At 40.9% G+C, this 20,143-nt stretch overlaps 1 protein-coding gene across 3 annotated transcripts in view; it reads right to left on the bottom strand.

The window, feature by feature from the left end:
• LOC148040537 (uncharacterized) overlaps window positions 1–12,559 on the bottom strand; it is a 79,021-nt gene extending 66,462 nt beyond the window's left edge. For 2 of the 3 annotated variants that reach the window (XR_015694951.1, XM_087700605.1), the window contains exon 1: window positions 11,897–12,559. Coding sequence is in view for 2 of the 3 variants with exons in the window: in XM_087700605.1 (XP_087556731.1) it covers window positions 11,897–12,484 (588 nt within the window). In the remaining variant the exon portion in view is untranslated. The remainder of the gene's footprint in view (window positions 1–11,896) is intronic. The other variant, XM_087700598.1, reaches the window with a different exon arrangement.
• Window positions 12,560–20,143: the final 7,584 nt, after the last annotated feature.

The following is a 20,143-nucleotide window of genomic DNA, read 5'->3' on the forward strand; positions in this document are numbered from 1 at the left end:
CACTGACCAATAATTAACTTGGCTAGGCCAATTTGACTTCCAAGTATCCCTGAGCAGTTATTAGCCCTTAGACCAATATTAATTAATTAATTAATGTCTAGTCTCTAATGTCACCACTAATATTAGTAGCCAATAAATTGGTCTAGGCCGAAATCTGACATTGAATACCACCTACTACATGTCACCCATAACTTATTACAACTTTTGCATTTGACACCCATTGCATCCTCGAGGTCCTTGGCCTTTTACCATGAAATAATTGTCATATGCATCACATGTGTTGAACAATCTTGCACATTTGATTAATAAATTAATCAAATGTTATCGACAAGAGTAAAGCATCTCAAAATTTCATGTCTCCATGACATAACACCACACCATGAGCCGTTTTTTTACTACAGTGGTAGTAGACATGGTGTTGTCCACTTGGGAGACAACTATGCATGTAACATTGCAAGGATTGGCAATACGTAGTTAGCATTTCAATATGGTTCAGTGTTCACCTTGCATAATGCGAGGCATGTACCCTAGCTCAAGAAGAGCTTGATAAGCACAAGGAAACTAGATGATGAAGGCTATCACACCACCTTTGGAGATAGCATATGAAAGAGTTGTAAGGGATCTATGATTATTGCTAAAAGCTCTAAGAGTGATCATATTGTCACCATAACCGAGAACACATGTTTGGGGAGGAGAGTTCCTCAAGAAGTGTGATCGGGCAAGCGACCTTCATATACACACTTGAGAGTATTTGGTTGCAAGGCTTTTATGCATATACGCAAAAAAAAAACGCAAAAAATTGGAGCCAAGTCCTAGAAATGCATTTTTCTAGGATATAGTGACAAGGTGAAATGCGATATAGATTATGGGATCCCGAGAAAAGGAAAATTCTACTCAAAAATGATGTTATCTTCCAAGAAAATCACATGCATAAACAGCCCGAAAAGTCCGAGGAAGTCAGAAAGGTTGTGTTCCAAGAAGAGATACATATAGGACAACAAAAAGTGCCTGCAATACAGCGACAAATACCTGCTATAAATGACCCTATCAATGCATGGAATAATGCTGAAATTGATCAACAAGAAGTAGCCTATGATACACCACAGTTTCAACAAGAAAATGTGCCATTAGAGTAGCCAGAACAAGCAAGGCAGCATGTTGAACCATTTGAACAGCAAGCTGTTAATGTAGATTTGCAAACTGAACAGCCAACAAACATTTATCATTGAGTTTGTAGGTCGACTAGAAATACCAAATAGTCAAATAGCTTTGTTCTTGGTGCAAATTATGTTGTTGATTATGTCATGTTGACCCATTGTGATAAACCGTGTTATCCTTGCAAAATAGAGAAAAGACGTTAGAACAAAACTCGCCGCCATGGTCTGGTTAAATGCCTTGAACCTTGTTTCTGCAAACACCTTCCAATTGCAAAAGTTGGAGTACACCTCACTTTTATACTCCAAAAAATAAGGCCACACATAACGGCTAAAGTCATCAACGATTAATATCAAATACCTAGCCTTCCCAAAGGAGGCCATACCCATAGGACCACAGAGGTTGGTGTTGACCAAATCTAGCAATGTGGAAGCCCTACAAGAGGGAACCTATGGATGGGGCTGCCCATGCTATTTGCCCCTCAAGCAACTATGGCAAAGAGTCTGGATGGGGCTACCTATGCCACTTGCCCCTCAAGCAGCGAGAGCAAAGAGTGAGAATGGGAGGGAAATCAAGAAGTTCCTCAACCATCTTCTTCATAGAAACCTACCTGATAGCATTAAAGTTGAAGTGCCCATATTGAGCATGCAGAAGCAATCCTAGCTCATGGGAAGCCCCAAAATTTACGAGGCATGTGTACCCAATGTCTACAATTAATGGGTCAACAATCACTGTTATGCATGTCCGGCATCAAATCTGGGAAAAGCCCCAAATTCTCACATGTAATTTCGCACAAATCTGGGCCCTGTGCTTGCGCGCATGAACCCCCATTGATGAACAAGGAGCCTACTTGCTAGAAGGAATTTTAAAAAATGTCAAAAAATACTAAAAATGTATCGAGGAACTAGACCATTGACCAATGACGTATGCCACCCATCACCTATTGGGACTGCGGCGCAAGTCACGTGTCTGTCTATCGTGCCACCTGTCTGCTGCAGTTCGTGCCTATCAGCTGCTTTTGATAGCTATTGCCTACTGACTCTGGAGATGCATTGTTGCTATTCGTAACTGCAACTGGCTACACCAGCCTATCGCATTTCTGTTGCAGTTCGCGCCTATCAACTACTCTCAATAGCTATCGCCTGTGACTCTGGAGCTGCATTGTTGCTATTCGTAACTGCAACTAGCCACACCAGCCTATTGATTGACCCCTATCTATTAGGATTGCGCCTGGCTTTGAAAGTTGTCGCCTGGTCAGAAATCGATCGCCTAACTCTCACACCCGCTTGTCGCCTCAGACCTACTGGTCAAACTAACCACCAATTGACCACGACCGCCTGTCTTTGTCCTCACGAAGCGCACACACTCCTACCAAAGCTTTGATACCAGCTTAAAGAGTGCGAGAGGAAGCAAAACAAAGTATACGCGTCGATCGAGGTGTAGGAGTAGTTGAGTGAACAATGAGTGAGTATGAGAGTGAGAGTCGACAAATAGGTGTGTACCAGTGTGGTACACACAAAGAATAAAAGAATGTATTTATACTTAGAATACGATACACTTACACCCGCAAGGGTGAGTTCACATTTGTAAAGTAATATACACACGAGAGTAGCATAAGGGCCTAATTAACAGCAATCAGAGGAAGAAATTTCAGTCAATCTCTGCTATAAACCCTAATTTACATCAAAAATTAGGGTTTCGCGATGCATGCTCAAAATTGAGGGCCTAGGACTTGAATTTCAACAATTGAAATTGAGGAATTTCATGGAGATTCAAGAGGCCAGCCAACCAATATCGGATTTGGGACTGAATTTATCGTTCAAAGAGCAAGGTGAAGGCCAATCCCCACAAAAACCAAGGGGCAAATTGGTTTGGAGGCTTGCTAGTCAATTCTGACATCAAGAGGCACTTGGATTGGCAGAGGAGGTCAAAGGATCTTGGCTTACTAGTCAATTCTGACATCAAGAGGCACTTGGATTGGCAGAGGAGGTCAAAGGATCTTTGTTGTACTCCATCCAATTACAATAAAAGTTAAAGAAATACCAAAAGGGGCGCCAATTTTGGGGCCAACTGGGTGTCTATTGTTTGAGATTGTTAAGGTAATGTGTGCATTTCATTATGCTCAGTTATTAACTGTTATAATTAAGTGCTTGATCAAGTTTAACCACCCTATTCGAAGAGGAAAGCTAGGCACATGGTTCTATTGCTGGGATACCATCAATTCCCTCAAGTTGGTGGGCCTGAGACACCTAATTGAAGGTCAAAAGCTTTGCTCTAGTGTTGGAATTGTATTCAGCAAAGCATTATAGCAAGAATGTCTTTAGATAGTAAGATGGGATTAAGCAGGGATGATGCCTCTCAATCTAAAAATTCACAAAGAGTTGGGAAAAATGTAATGCCTACTGATCTTGGACAATGCACATAGCATAGACAACAAGCTGATAATGTTAGTTTAGACCAAAATGTGGGTCCTTCTAGACCTTTAGAAGTTAAAGATCAACAAGAGGAAGAGAAATTTGTTGACCACTTTAAAGATCAGCTAAGGACAGCAACTGAAATGTTTATGCAATAGACAAATGATTCTCAGTTCATCCACTTTTTGAACCCCTTAAAGGAGGGCACCAAAGGCAAGAAGAGAAAATTGTCTTCAAGAGGTTTGGGACAACAAGATGCACTGAAGGAAGAGCCAATACAGCAACATGATGTTCCAAGCATGGGCAAGTGAGCATAAGCAAATGATGCCAATGGGGCAATTCATACATATGCAAGGCCAACTTCGAAGTGCAAACGCAATGCTTTTTGGACAACAAGGCATGTACGCAATGATGGGACAGCCAAGGTACTTTAGTGGTGGCACTAGTTTCCATGCTATGGTGAGTCAAGGACCGCATACAAGGATATATGACACAACTCCTTATCATATGCAACAACCAATGCATGGTGTGCAAGGCCCAATGTATCCTAGTACGGTTGGTAATATGCATAACCCCAGGTATAACTTGTTAGCAGAGTATTTGTCAGCTCATGTGTGAGTCTGAGCTTGATCTGGGCTGGGCATTTTTATTAGGTATTTTACGTATTTTCTGTTGTGGCATTTTATGCCAGTGGAGCATTTTATGCACCAGTCGGCCAGCATTAATGCTGTCCGACCAGCATTATTGCTCCCCACTTTTTCAGCCTATTTATACTCAGTGCTCCTCCTCAGTCAGTATCATCATCATCATCATCTTCACCATCTGCAAACTCTATGGAGAGAGGAGCCAGAGCCAGTGCCACTACCAGTGCCCACGCAGCCAGTGACTCACTGTTGTATGCGACTGTCTCATGTTCAGATATATGGATTCCATTTCCCGTGCATACATTTGAGTTCTCATCTGTATCGTGTTCTTTTCTTTTCTCTTTTTGTCTTGTGTTTCAGCAGTTTATTTCAGCACATGTTTATGCTTCCACCGCTGCTCCACTTCTGACATGGTATTAGTTTTCAGGTTGTGTGTTTCTGCTGTGTTTTCTTGCTGATTTCAGGACTGTTTTGTACCCCTGCTGATCAGGCGACTGCTGTAGCAGCCAGGCGACTTGTTTTGGGGCTGTTTTCAGCCTGCGTTTTTTACCGTTTTGCCATCGTCTGCTGCCTACGCACCCTCTGCTGCCTGCGTTTTTCATCTGCAGCTGCTGGCGACAGTTTTCTACCTGCTTTTCTCTAGTTTACAGCTTGCGTTTTGCTGATTCAGTGTCTCTCGTGGCTGGGTGACTTACTTCAAGCCGTTTTTGCTGTTTTTGGCAGTTTTTGACTGATTTTTTGACTTTCTGCAGCAGATTTTGTCTTCTATTGATCAGATTTTGGGTTATATTGCATGTGAACTCTCATTTTCTGCAGTCTATGCTTGTGTTTTGGCTGTGTTTCCTCTCTCAATTCCATCTCTTCTCTACTTCTCTTCTTATCCTCTCCATATGGCTCCTCTGTGCACTTCCACTGATGATAAGTTACATGGACCTAATTATCTCACATGGAGTGCTGTCAAGAAAGCTTGGTTTGTGCAGAAGCGGTTATGGTACATCGTCTGTGGAGCTACTCCTCGTCCTCTCCGTCCTTTTCCTCTTCCTGAAGATTTTGATGAGGACAACCATGAGGAAGCGGTGCTCACATGGGACTCGGACGATGCCTGTGCTTACTCGGCGTTGCTTCGGTGTATTTCTAAAGCGGTCTTACCAGTGGTTACCTCCTGTAGGACATCTCCTGAAGTATGGCAGAAGTTGTAGCAGATGTACGAGGCACCTTCCACCATGCGGGCAGTCACACTTTATGGCCAGCTCCAGCAGATGAAGTTTGAGCCGACAGATACTATTCAGTCTTTTCTTCTTCGTGTTACGCAGGTACAAGACCAGCTTCGGCACACGCAATCTGCTCTTCCCGAGGCACATCTCGTCGGGACGGTCCTCTACAAGCTCCCCCCGGAGTTTGATGGAGTGGCCAATGCTTTGCGGGCGCAGACATCATCGACCCCTGTCAATTTTACACATATGACCTCGATGCTTCTTGAGCATGAGACATCCTTGAGATTACAGGGGCGGCTTCCGGCACATTATGGAGGTGAGGCTTATGTAGCTTCAGAGAGGGGTAACGGGAAGAAGAAGTCGAAGGTCCAGTGTTACCACTGTGGCAAGAAGGGACGTTTGCGGAGGGACTGCACGAAGTTAGCGGCTTCCAAGAAGAAGAAGCAGAAGAAGAAGCGGGATGTTGACTCTACCAATGAGTCCTCTCCTTCATCAGACTCCGACTCCGACTCCGACCCTCCGACCAAGGTAAAGTCCAAGGCGCGGAAGGAATCCTCTTCTTCGGATCGCGGGAAGGGCTTGGTGGCCCCTTCCTCGGCTGCTTTCTAGTGGTGCTGATGAGGTCATCCCTCACGACTCTCTTGTGCCAGAGAGGGAGTGTGAGCGGGTGTTCAGATGGGGCAACCGCGCCTCATCTATACTGTTATACAGGTGCACATGTTCCAGAGAGGGACGTCCCTGATGCATCGACTTCAGTCTGGCGGAATCAAATCCTAGAGTTGGGATTGACATCCAGGTTCATGATGAGTTGGTTATCTGACAGAGAGCGGGAGGCTTTCGTCTGGAGCTCACATGAAGGGACACTTTGGCGGTCTGGCCAAAGGCGGGGAATCCATGGTCACCTATGTTCAGGGGCATTTTTGACAAGATGGTCTTGTATGCTATTGCGAGACATTGGTGATGGATACAGAGACATGCTATGATCTTCTCTATTTTCAGGTGTTTGGTACGATCGACATCGACATCCGGTTCTCTCCGAGGCACCTTGGTGGTGACTTGATCACCCACTGCTTGGGTATCCATGGTTCTACTTGGTGGTTCTATGTTGTATAGTTTCTGATCCCTTTTCCTTGTACTATTGTATTGTATCAGATCACACATGATCTGAGAGAGGGTGTTAGCAGAGTATTTGTCAGCTCATGTGTGAGTCTGAGCTTGATCTGGGCTGGGCATTTTTATTAGGTATTTTAGGTATTTTCTATTGTGGCATTTTATGCCAGTGGAGCATTTTATGCACCAGTCGGCCAGCATTAATGCTGTCCGACCAGCATTATTGCTCCCCACTTTATCAGCCTATTTATACTCAGTGCTCCTCCTCAGTCAGTATCATCATCTTCACCATCTGCAGACTCTGTGGAGAGAGGATCCAAAGCCAGAGCTAGTGCCAGTGCCCACGCAGCCAATGACTCACTATTGTATGCGACTGTCTCGTGTTCAGATATATGGATTCCATTTCCCGTGCATACATCTGAGTTCTCATCTGTATCGTATTCTTTTCTTTTCTCTTTTTGTCTTGCGTTTCAGCAGTTTATTTCAGCACATGTTTATGCTTCCACCGCTGCTCCACTTCTGACATAACTATGTTGGCATGATGCTGGGACGCAAAGTGGCAAGTTTGGCAATGCATATATGTGCAGCCGACTATGTTTGGGACTCATTGGTATTAATGCTCATCGTGCAAATACTCCATATAGTGTTGGTGTCTATCCGCGCATCTAAATTGCAGATAATTCGCATTTATACGCGCGTCTATAGTGCAGACTACACGCGCTTATACACGCGCTTCATAATTCAAATTTTAAAAAGAAATTAAATATCTTTTTTTTAATGACATTTTTTCTTTTCCATTCGCGTCTACCAGTGCTTGTAAAAATGTGCATATTAGTTGTCACGAGGATGTGAAAATTTGATGCTTTGCTTATGTTTAATTGACATTTGATTAAAGGATTAATCAAATGTGCAATTAAAAGATGCACATGTGAGGTGCAAGCTACTTTTTCACAGTTAAAGGCCGAAGGACCCTATGAAAAAGATGGGTGTCAAAGGCAAAAGTTGTAGCAAGTTACACTTGTTAGATTCTAGGTGAAGTTTGCCCCTAGGACCATTAATTGGCCATTAAGTGTCAATGGTGACACTAGAGACTAGGCATTAATTAATGGATTAATGCTTGTCCAAGGGTCAATTAATGCACGGGACTACTTTGGGTTGCAAATGGCCTAGCCAATTAATTTTTGGATGGGCAAGGTCAATTTTTTGGGCATGGATTAAGGGTTGAATTAATTTTCAGAATTACTTAATTCTAAAAATTAATTAAATGGCTGGAAATTGCTGAAAATGGATTAAGAAATCTGCCACTTGGCAAAACTTTCCCATGCAAGTGGGAGAAAGGCTAAATAGGGCTGAAGGGAGAGGGAAATCTCATTTTTTTCATTTTGGAGCTGTTGGAAAGAGGTATTGAACTGTTACTGCCAGCTTTTGGGGCCATTTCCCAACCATTGGAGACCATTTTGGTGATGGAGATTGCATATTCTTGACCTTGGAAAGCTGGCAATTGCTGCTGATGCACTTTCTCCTGAAGATCACAATCTCTGATGCTCCTATTGTTGTTGGTGCATCCGTTTGGGGCTGATACAACAGGGCAGCAACTGATTTTGATCAGTTCTTCGCGACAAATCTCAGAATTTTCTCTCTCTACAGCATTCTCTCATCTCCTTCAGCCTATCCTCAGCCATTCTCAACAATTCTTAGCCGTTTGGAGGAGATCTCAATCATTTTTGGTGGGCTGATCTGTAATTTCTGCAGTAAATCCTAATTTACAGCAGAAATTAGGGTTTAGCAGCCACCTTGGGATACGTGCCAAAGATTGAAGGCTCAAGGGACTGAAATCAGCAGCTGATAATTGAAGATTATCAAGGGATTTCAGAAGCCAGCCTATCCCAAATTGATTTGGCCAACATTTGACCAGCCAAGGGTCAAATTGGAGAAGAAGTCCTAGATGAATCAAGGGGCAAATGACCCTAAAGGCTTGCTGGTTATTTATGACAGCGAGAGCAATTGGTTAGCAGGAGGACATTGAAGAATCTCGAGTTGTACTCCTTCCAATTGAATGAAAGTTAAAGAAATACCGCATGGGGCCAACAGGGTGTCTACTATCCAAGAATGTTATGGTAAAGTGTGTATTTCATTTTATGTGCATTTATTTATTGCTGTAATTAACTCTTAAATCAGGTTATTACCACCCATTCCAAGAAGGAAGGTTGGTTTCATTAGTAAAGTTGGAATTGCAACAATGTGAAGGTATAAAGGATCACAATGATTAAGGAGAAGAAAGGTCTACAACCTAGTAGAGGTTTGAGGCAAGTAAAGTTAGAGGTAAAGTTTCCATATACTTCTTGGTGAAGCTTCATCATTGTTTCATCAATAGATGCAAAATGGATAGAAAAGGATGACTTGGTAGACCATCCTCAGTTGTTGCAGCTTTACCTAGATGCCTTTAGTTAGAGCCGACTTCAATTCACCCTCAGTCAAGTTCAACAGAGCAAGTGTCCAAAGTATTGCTTAATGCTCAAGGGAGAGATAGCATTTCCACTCCTCTAGTTCTGGACAACTCTCGTATATAGTGGATCTCGGATGTATTTAACATGCATCCAAGGTACTGTGCTAACAATATATTTGCCATGCAGCCACTACCTAGTGTACTAGTCACTGTGAGATATATGCAAATGAATATGAGTTTCACCCAAGAATTGAAACTATACTTTGGCATCAATTTATGATCAATTGGGCATGAGCTTTTGCCTTAATTTTGAGACAATTAATTCTCATCACTTTCAACTCAGGTTTTGATCAGTTTGAGAATTATTTATGGTCACTTTTGGGATTAGTTTTGCATCAATTTTTGTATTAGTTACTAATCAATTTGTGATCAATTCTCAAATCAGAAAGTAATTTGATTATGCTCGGTTTTTTATGGTTTACAGATGGTTCCATGGATAGCAACATGTTAGTAAATGCCATTAAGAGTTTCAGCCATGGTTTATACTGAAAATATGCTTTACTATGGTTTTGAAGTCAAGATAGTTGAGAAACATGTGTTATGGATATATCCAATGGGTTTTTAGACACAATTTTCGATCGTTTTTCAGATTTATGTCATATTTAAGCTGCTTGGAAATTTTCAGCAAGGTTTGGGATATTTGGCATGGTTAGACAACAATATCCAATGTTGTGACTGTGATGCCTTATGGAAATTTCAATAGTATATGCTTTTTCTTTGGCACAATGCAATGCAATTGAATATGATTGCAAGGATTTCGAGGGGGAGATTTGTCACAGGGGACGTGAAATTTTAAGATACTTTAATCTTGCTGATAACATTTGATTAAGTTATTAATCAAATGTGCAAGGTTGTTTAACACATGTGATACACATGGCAATTATTTCATGGTAACAGGCCAAGGACCCCGAGATATCAGTTGGTACCAAAGGCAAAAGTTGTGATAAGTCATGTTTGACAGATACTAGGCAGCACCCAATGTCAAATTTTGGCCTATACCAATTTATTGGCCACTAATATCGATATTGACATTAGAGACTAGGCATTGAGTAAATGAATAATGCCAATCTAAAATTAATTTAATAAGCTAGATAATGCTAGAAAATGGGATTAAAAGTTTGCCTCTTGGCAAAACTTGCCCATGCAAGTTAGAAAAACGTTTTTAGGGGCTGCTGGAGTCTATTCCAACCATTGTGAGAGACAAGGAGGCTATTAGAGAGCATATAGAGGTTGCTAATGTGATTTGCAACCATCAAATATTAGTCCTACAATATGTGACAGCAATTTAAAGCTCTCCAAAAGCAAGTGACAACAACCCAAGATCCTTTTGGTGCAGATAACAGCATACAAGAGAGGATAGCAGTCTTTTCAGTTGGTCCTAAGCTATAAATGATAGCTTCAATGGCTGTCTAAGCAGGGCAGCTATATTTTTGGTAATCCTTAGTTATAGATGATAGCTTTCATGGCTGTCTAAGCAAGACAACAATAGCTTTTTAGAATTTCTCTAGATGAAACTCTAAAATTTCTCTCTTTATAGCATTTTCTCTCATTCCCCAACCATCTCTCAAGCTATCTCAATATTTTCCAGTAGTTTGAGCCATCAAAGAAAAAGATTTCGGTCAATCTTTGTCATAAACCCTAATTAAGAGTAGAAATTAGGGTTTTGACAATTGCCTCGAGATGCCTGCTCAAATTTGAGGGCCTAGGACTTGAATTCCAATCGCTCAAATTGAGGAATTTTAGGGAGATTCAAGAGGTCAGCTAGCCAATAACAAAATTTGGGACTGAATTTGTCATTCAAGGAGCATGGTGAAAGCCAATCCCCAAGCAAACCAAGGGGCGAATTAATTTGTAGGCTTGTTGATCAATTTTGATAACAATAAACACTTGGATTAACGAAGAAGCTCAAAGGATCTCTAGTATACTCTGTCCATTTGCAACAAAAGTTAAAGAAATACCAAAAGGAGCGCCAATTTTGGGGCCAACTAGGTCGGTGTATTGTCCAAGATTGTTAAGGTAATGTGTGAATTTCAATTTATGCTCAATAATTAATTGCTATAATTAAGTGCTCGATCAAGTTTGACCACCCTTTCTGAAGAGGAAGGTTGATTTCAATCAATGCAAAATGTTGACTGAGAAATGTTATATGACTTAAATACTAAAGTCCAACAATAAACACTGAATCATGAGTACTCTGATTAAAGGCTACAAGAAACAATACAAACTGAGAATTGTAATAAAAGTTAAAAGCCAATGGACAACATAAGCTAGTTCTAGTAAGCAAGAGGGTATACTATTGCCACTTATGCTTATAATACGGGCTCTTCCATGAAGTTTTAAATCACCCTAAACTAGTAGGAATCAAGAAGTGGCAAGTTCAAGGAACCATTGATGTATGTTTGAGCTAATGGAATATGATATTCTAAGGAACGATGTGCAATTAGGAGGGGGAGGGAGGGAAAAAAACATTGAAAATGACAAACCATCACTTTCAAGTCCACCATCATTTTAAAAACCATCCATGACACTTTATCTAGAGTAAAAATTTGTATGACACAAACAAACCAATTGCATTTTTGCCAATGCAGAAAGTAGGTTTGAAATGCTTGTGTCAACAAAGCTTACTGCATGCATATGTGAATAGACAACGGAAAAACGAGTGTATACTTAAGAGAATCATAGTGAGCTTGCTATGACTAGCTGTATCACATGAGGTACTATCACCATGTTAGTTATCAGCATGGCCATGCACACATCCGACAGGTTATGTAAGGTGCAAATAACACGCACATTCCAGTCACTCCAGTAGCTCAATGCAGAGGAATGCAAATGTTCACTTTTCTAAAGAATGACCTGAAACATTAGCTCATGATCTTTCTCGCCCTGGAGCTCTTTCAGCAGGTCCATCCAGTCCGATCTTTTGGGAAACATGGTCTTCACCCACCGATCCAGCAATGCGGACACCTCGCTGACCTGCGGGGCCCGGAGCTGCTTGATTATCCATTTTGTCTTCCTTGTCACCCTGTACTTCTCGTCCAAGTCCAGAGGGATGATGATCCGGTCTGCGCGTGGGGTGGGCCGGTCGGAAGGGCGCAAATCAGCGATTGACGGCTCCACCAGGGGCGGGCGGGGGTTATACTCTTCCACCAGCTGCATCCACTCCCGTTTGTTAGGGTACTTCTTCTCCACATACTCCTTCAGTCCTTCGTACACTCTCATCTTCTGGCGCTCTTCCTCGGTGAGGTCCTGGGACGCCATGAATGAGTTGCCAGAGGCCGAATGCTGAGCATTAGTGCGCGTCCCGATCATCTGCCGTGAGACAGAGGCGTGGATGCCACGGTGCGCTAGGGTTCGGGAGGGTGCAGCATCCTGCATGCCGATGGAACCCCGGAGGAGCCGAGACGCACGCCATGGCTGGCGTTGGTGCAGCAAAGCCTTCATAGTCTCGCCCTCCTAGTTAGCTGCTTTACCAACCGTAAGTACGATGACAGTTCTCATTCTTTCCTCTGAATCTATCTATTTCTTTTTACTTTGTATATTTATCTATTTTCTATTCTATTTAATTTATAATTGACACATCTCCCAAACCTAGGTACGATCTTGAGTGGAAATCAAATAGTATTCCCGAGCTTAATAAATTTTTGAAAATTAAAAAGTTTTAGCTCTCTCTCTCTCTCTCCGTGCATGCTCCTATTGCCCGCCATCATCTCAGCGCTCTTGCCTAGCGCCTACAACTTGGTAGAATTGGACTTGGTTATGTAGAGCTCTACAAGGTGGATTATGGCAATGTCAGGATCACTTGTAATTACCTTAGGATGAAAGATAGGGATAGGGATTAGAATCATGTAGAAGTGTTGAGAGGCACTCATATCATTGATTTTTTGTGGATGAATTGGATATATATGAAAAGAATGAATTGAAATGTGCTCTTGATTTTGCAATTACGCCTAATATCAGTTTTTTGTTTCATTCCCCAAATATCATGACCATAACAGCTAACATCAATTCCTTGTCTTTAATAATGACCGATAATAACACACAAAAAAAGAGCAAAGAAGGTGGAGTTTTGGGAAGTTGACCTTGATCAACTAATCATTAGATATGGTGCTAGTGATGTAGCCTGAGGTAGTGCAAATGGAGCAGCAGCATGTGGCTTTTAATGAGGAGCTAACAAAAGTAGACATGGGATGTGATGACCCTTCCATTAAGTTCAAGGGGAGCTGCTATAGCAGCTAAATTATCTACATTGATACGAGTTGCATCATCACAAATGAGAACGTGCCTTATACCTACATTAAAGAGTGATCACGTCAAGAATGTAGTGACCTTCAACTAAGTCCAAAAGGAGCAATTGTAGTAGGTGGTTGTTACACTGATATAAGTTGCATCATCACTAATGAAAAGATGCCTTTACCTAAATCAAAGAGTGATAGCTTGAAGAATGCAATAGCTATAGGAAAAGCACATGTTAAACGAGCAGCAATAATGGGTTTCACGCTTGACACATGCATGCCGTGGATTATATGCTAGCAAGAGCAGATGCTCCAAATCCCACTATAAGACAAAAATATGCTCGAGACCAGTATTTATAATGGTATAGAAGCTGCTCTTGTGGATTTAGTACTTCTTTATTGATTTTGGCTACTCCCTCTAGACATGGAATTGGTGGCTTGTCCCTATTGTTGCAACCACCAAACGTAAATTTCATGCAACAAATGCTACATTAGGCTTTCATATCATGGCAAGTCTACAACACAAATAGACCATGCCGAATCTTGCTTAAGCAAAAATGGTGTATTGATGCCAACATATACATAGAACAAGAGATTAGGGGCACTAGATCAACTCCTTTGTTGATGAATACATATGAGGTGATCTTTCTACATCTAGATGGCTACAACTCTATGCCAATGGTGGATCCAACAGTAATGGTAGCCATCAAAAAGGTTAGAGATACAGAGGCGGTTGTTGTCACTATTGTAGTTGTCTAGCAGGGCATAGTGGGACCCACAAAATGTTGAGGTAGTCAGGTGACTAGCATTTGAAATTGGCTATTTGATGGGTAGACCAAGATAGGCATAGTTAAGGTAGCAAATTGATCAATTGAGCTGGCAATTGTAACCAACACATCATGTTGAAGAGTTCTCAATTGTTTTAGATAGAGACTCAATAGTGGCATGGTCATATCCAAGTAGTAGGCTAGAATCTCCTAGGACTCTGAGAAGAAGGGGTTCCGTTGGAATCCTTTGACAATAATGTCTAACATGTCTAGGGAAACTTCTATTACCTAGGTAGCATGCTAGAGGAATTGCACACACTAGAATGATGGGGTTTTCTGTGTATCACATAGATCCTTGGCTTGCTAATGTTCAATCATTTGTGTTGTCTATTGCTTCTCAAGAGATTGGACAAGATGAGAGTATAGGCATAGCTTACGGAAAACATAGAGGCTACAAGGTATGCCCAAGTCATCGTAGCTTCAACAAATAGTTGTTGCACCTTGCACTAAACAAAGAGAGCTATGTTTATGTAGAATGCAATGCAACTTCCATGTTCGAGATCTATGCCCCCCCCCCCCCCCCCCCCTTGAGCTATTCAATGTATCCCTAGCAAATGGACCTCTAGAATCATTTTTTATGACACAAACTTGAAGTAGTTGCCATATTATACCAAGGATTTAAAGATTGGATTGATACAACTAAAGGTACAAAGAGGAAAGACTTGCTTGGCAGGAAGAGCACCTTACCATCAACATTTTGAATGCAACCATGAACATGGTCAATGTTCAAGAGTAGGTTAATGGCAACATCACCCAAATCAAGTCATAGTTTAGTGCATAAGGAGTGACCTCCATCTTCATCTTTCTATGGAGTGTCATGCTCCTCCCTCATGTCATGAGCCTTAGTTTGAATGCAATTGCTTTGGCTACTATTGTAGTTTCTAGAGTCACTAGAACAATTCTCCTCACTAGAGACCATTCACGACATCCTCGACACACTTAATGTCCATCTATTCCAACAAAGCTATTATTAGATCAACAAGGCAAAGGCAAGCACCATGACTCTATCAATGGCAAGGATTGTGAACAAAGGGCAACTTGTGACAAAAATGAGGGAAGAAGAACAAGGCTTCCAATGAGCTAGTTGCAATACAAAAGGAGTAGGAAATAGGGGCAAGTGCATTGTCAAACATAGCATCAACAAGAGAAGGAGCACAAAGAGAGTGAATGATTACCTTGCAAGGGTAGAGCAAGAGTAAACTAGTGCTAAGCTCAATAGTAGAATTGAGAATGGTGATACAAATCAATCGTAGTAGCAGAATGTGCTGGTTATTTTGTAGTAAAGAATATACTAAATTCCAACAAGCTTCACAATGCATTTCTGTGCAAAGCATGATTAACAATGAGTGGACAATAGTATGACACTAGAGGATGAATTATTCACAATTTTATGATAATAAAGATAAAACCTACATTTAGTATTGAAGACTTTATGTTGTACCTTCAAATAGCTTTAAATTTTCCATCATCAACCATGGAGCATATCGTTTGCTACAACATGTGAAGGACATTATTTAATGAAATTTGTGAGCAAAGGGGAGCGATTAATATTTGCATCATCAAGTGTGGAGCGTGTCATTTGTTATGCGCAAAGTGTGTTGTTTGAATTAGCAAAAGGGAGCAACCATGTGGTTGCTCCCCTTTCCTCAAAACATGCAAAGCTCATGAGGTGTAGCCTCACAAGATTTGCAATGATGCCAACATTAGCAGATCTAGCCAGCAATGGCATGCAAACTAAATAGTAGATCTTACTAGCGAATGGTAGACCACTTCATATCAACTTTGAAATAGCATCGTGTGCCATGTGCTTTGCTTCCCTTTTCATTCTTAAGTCTCTCTCTCTCTCTCTCTCTCTCTCTCTCTAGGCACATGAGTACAATTCAGCAACTTTTTATATCAATACTCTGCTAATGTGGGAGGATGCCCCTGCATGTTTCAAAACAATAGCTTATTAGGTCCTCAATTTGTGTCACCTGATGGAACATGTCCATGTATTCAATCAGGGGAGCTGACATGTAAGCTTTTGCAACCATTAGTCTCTTGCTACATCACCTTCTTGCTTGATTTTTTACTTATCATGAATCCATTGTTCATTGCCCCAATCTCATAAAACTTTCTCCCAAAGCTTCGGTAAGTTTAGGTATCCAATGTGCTTGTAACTCAATTTGCCTCCATCAGGCAGAGTGTTAGACTTGATCAAACATCAACCCATCCATCCCTCTCTCTCTCTCTCTCTCTCTCTCTCTCTCTCTCTCTCTCTCTCTCTCTCTCTCTCTCTCTCTCTCTCTCTCTCTCTCTCTAGGCACATGAGTACTGCTTGGCAACTTTCTATCTCTTTGCTTTGTTGATGTGGGAGGATGTCCATGCATGTTTCAAAATAGAAACTTAATTAGGTCCTCAATTTGCATCACCTAATGGAACATGTCCATGTACTCAATTAGGGAGTTGAGAGGTAAGCTTTCGCACCCATTAATCTCCTACCACATCACCTTCTTACTTGACTTCTTACCTATTACGAATCCATTATTCATGAGCCCCAATCTTATAAAAATTTCTCCCAAAGCTTCGGTAAATTTTAGGCATCTAATGTGCTTGTAACTCAAAATTGCCTCCATCAGGTTAGAGGAGTGTCAAACTTGATCGAACATCAACCCATCTCTCTCTCTCTCTCTCTCTCTCTATATATATATATATATATATATATATATATATATATATATATATATATATATATATATATATGACTCAAGAGCTAGTCATGCATATCTATGTCTAGGAAGATCCCATAAGTTGTGTGTGTATGTGATTGTTCGGGTGAGGGTCTCTACTACAATCAATGTGGGCATCTGATGAACTCATGTGGGATTGAGGCTCTAGGTTTGATCATCCTGGAAATCATGGATATAATGGCCTCTCCATTTGACCTCCATCCATCATAAATTTCACATATAATGGCCCCCATACCTGTACTCCATAGATTTTATGTGAATGTGACCAATGTTTCAAAGAGTCACATCTTAGTGCAAGGTTCCTAAAATTGTACTTGTGAGCACATCCTCTCCAAGGTCAGTCTAGTGTTTGTTGCCTCTATCCTCATAGAGAAAGTGGGGCACATAAGTAATACTCCTAGATATGTATAAGAATCCACATACTCCAACTCCTCCTGCCCATATGTGAGTTTATGTTCTGATCTCCTAGCCCATTATATTGTAGTTTTAAATACCATCACCTTAGTTTTATCAAGGTTCACTAAGGACCATTGCCTAATGCATAAGTGTAGTGCATCCAAATGTCTCTCTAGTCCTTGTGGAGAATTAGGATCAATACAATGTCATTTGCATATAATAGGAGAGGTATCCAAGTGCCAGCTAGTGGATCTCCTTTATCTCCTCCCTGAGATATGTAGTCAGCAATCCCATCAATGTATAATCCAAATAGTATTGGAGGGAGGGGACATCCATGCTTCACCCCAATGGTGGAGTGAACATGTGTTGAGAGTTCCTTAGGTGTGTCATGACTCTACTAAAAACTCTCTAACATCAACATATCTCAATTGAGCTCCTTAGGCATTCCCATAGCATGTAGTCTATGTGTCACCTTGTCCTCAACACTATGTCAAAGGTTTTGCAGAAATCCACAAATCAGCAATATATCCATCACTCACCACAAGCTCTACCCTCCTCAATGATCACTCTAATGTGAGAATGTGATCCAATGTACAGAAGCCACTTCTAAAGCCAGCCTTTCCATATGCTTTGGTAACCCACCTCTTTGCCCACCTACTCAACATCAGCTCAAGAATGGAGGCACGTAACTTAGCCAATGTATGTCCAACCATGATAGTCCACAATAATTTCTAGGTAGGGTAGGATCCCTTGACTTGAGGATAGGCATTGTAGTGTTTGTGCTTCAATTCTTAAGGGGGGCTTCACATGTGGTTGTGTTAAACACGTAAGCTAGGAACCCTGCCACCAAGTCCCTGACATGAATCAAGTTCTTGACTGCTAATCCATTGTGATCTTGTGCCTTGCCTCTATCAAGTCTATCAATAGCATTATGGACCCTACTCTTTGTGAAGAAGGTGGTGGTCTATGAGTAAGGTTTTAGTGGATCAATAAGAGGAAGCTAACCTACTATTTTGTAGACACTAGTTGCATAATGCTCCCATGTATCAGGGTATATAATGGGCGTGTGGCTAGACAATGCTCTCTGAAAAGCCTTTAGGCCTCTCTAGAATCCCAACACATGAACAAATGGCATGTCTCTCTCCGACTAGGCTAGAAATGCTCTCTTCTTCTGTTGCGTGAGGTGTTTGATGAGTACTTATGCCTACTATGAATGGTGGATCTCAAGGCTCTCTCTCTTAATAGATGAGCTCTAGTCTCATGGCACTCATCATCATACCATTTTGAGGTATCACTTTGGTGGGGGCTCTCTATGTAGGCTATGAGTGTGGAAAATCTACACTTATTGTTGTGTGTAGAGCCGCGCTTAACTATTAGGTGAGCTCCTATAGTTAAAATATTGGCATTTGCATCATGTATTAGTCTAAGAGCCTTTACATTGTAGATATACTCTATCTATTTGGAGAAGTACCTAGGATCTCAGTGAGTTACCTAATGGCTCTAACATCAGTATACTAGAGATTTATAGTGAAAGATAGATAAGCATGATCCATTGCAATTTCTAGAAGATGAAGTGAGAGTGAGAAGTCTTGAATATGGGGTATAAGTGTCAATGGATGGATACCTCCATGTATGCATGCATGTGCGTGTGTGTGAGGGGAAAATAAAATAAGAAAAAAGAAATAGAAAGGGGGAGAGGGAGAGGGAGAGAGGGAGAGAGAGAAGAAGAAGGTAGAGAAGAGAGGGGAAGATTTATAGGCCATATGCTTGGCTTTAGCTTTGTTTTGGTCTTACTTCTTTCCTTTTGATACATTTTTTATGGATACATCATCTTGTGAGGTGTTCTTTTTTATGTCCCTTCATTATCATCAACTTGTTTATGTTTTTCTTTCACAACAATCTTAATATTTTGGCTTTTAGCAATATATGCATACACAAAAAAGGAATCTATAGAATCCCTTCTAGTCATTTATTTTTTGAATGCGATTTTTTGCATTATTTAACTCATCCCTAGTAATCTTCCCTTTCTTGGCAATCAATATTGCATAAAACTAAAGCTTATTCTTCTTACCAATCATGCCTTCTCTTCTCTTTTTGCATTTGTAATATTTCCACACAATAAAAGTTAGTTGGTTAGTTTGAAACTTAGTTAGTAAGATTACTAACTAAAGAAAAAAAACTAACTAACGTTAATAATTAAGGATTTTTATTTAATTAAAAATATATGTTAAAATTTTTTAGAGTCATAAATTTGATATTTTTCTCGGATTGACAAGGACCGTAGCCACCCTTCACAGAAGTTACAACATGAACAAGACTTATGAGCTATATTAATCACTAGTATTAATATGTATAGTTTGGATGGTCCAAAAATATTAGATTTTAGGCAAAACTAGTATATTTTAGATATTATCCCAAAAAAAGATATGGAGATTTCTAGAACTGGATGTCATTTAAAAGAAAAGATAAGTGATGTTTTAGTTAGTTTTGGAGATTTTATAAAAAGAAAAAAAAAGAGGGATTTGCAAAATCGCGCGTGCTGCGATCGCAATCCACAGATAGAAAACAACACTTCGAACAGAGAAAAGAAGAAGGAGTGAACTGAGAGCTTTCTAATCAAGTGTCTGGAGGTTTTACCCCCCTTTCGGAGCCAATGAACCATCGGATTTATGATCTGAGCATCAGATCACTGATCTTTCCAATATCCCCCTCCAGAAAGAGCTCCTCTTCTCAGCCACAAGCCTCTTCTCTAATTCACTATAAATATGAGGCATGGGGAGGCACAAGGAGCATAAGGAGACCCTGAGAGGCTGCGAGAGAGAGGTAGAGAGGATACCCCTCCAAGAGATTGTGAGGGAGAGCTTGAGAGAGAGAGAGAGAGAGAGAGAGAGAGAGAGAGAGAGAGAGAGAGAGAGA

The sequence above is a fragment of the Lygodium microphyllum genome, chromosome 2 (genome assembly GCF_053477565.2).
Source record: "Lygodium microphyllum isolate KBCC chromosome 2, Lygodium_microphyllum_v1.1.10, whole genome shotgun sequence".
NCBI classification, from domain to species: domain Eukaryota; kingdom Viridiplantae; phylum Streptophyta; class Polypodiopsida; order Schizaeales; family Lygodiaceae; genus Lygodium; species Lygodium microphyllum.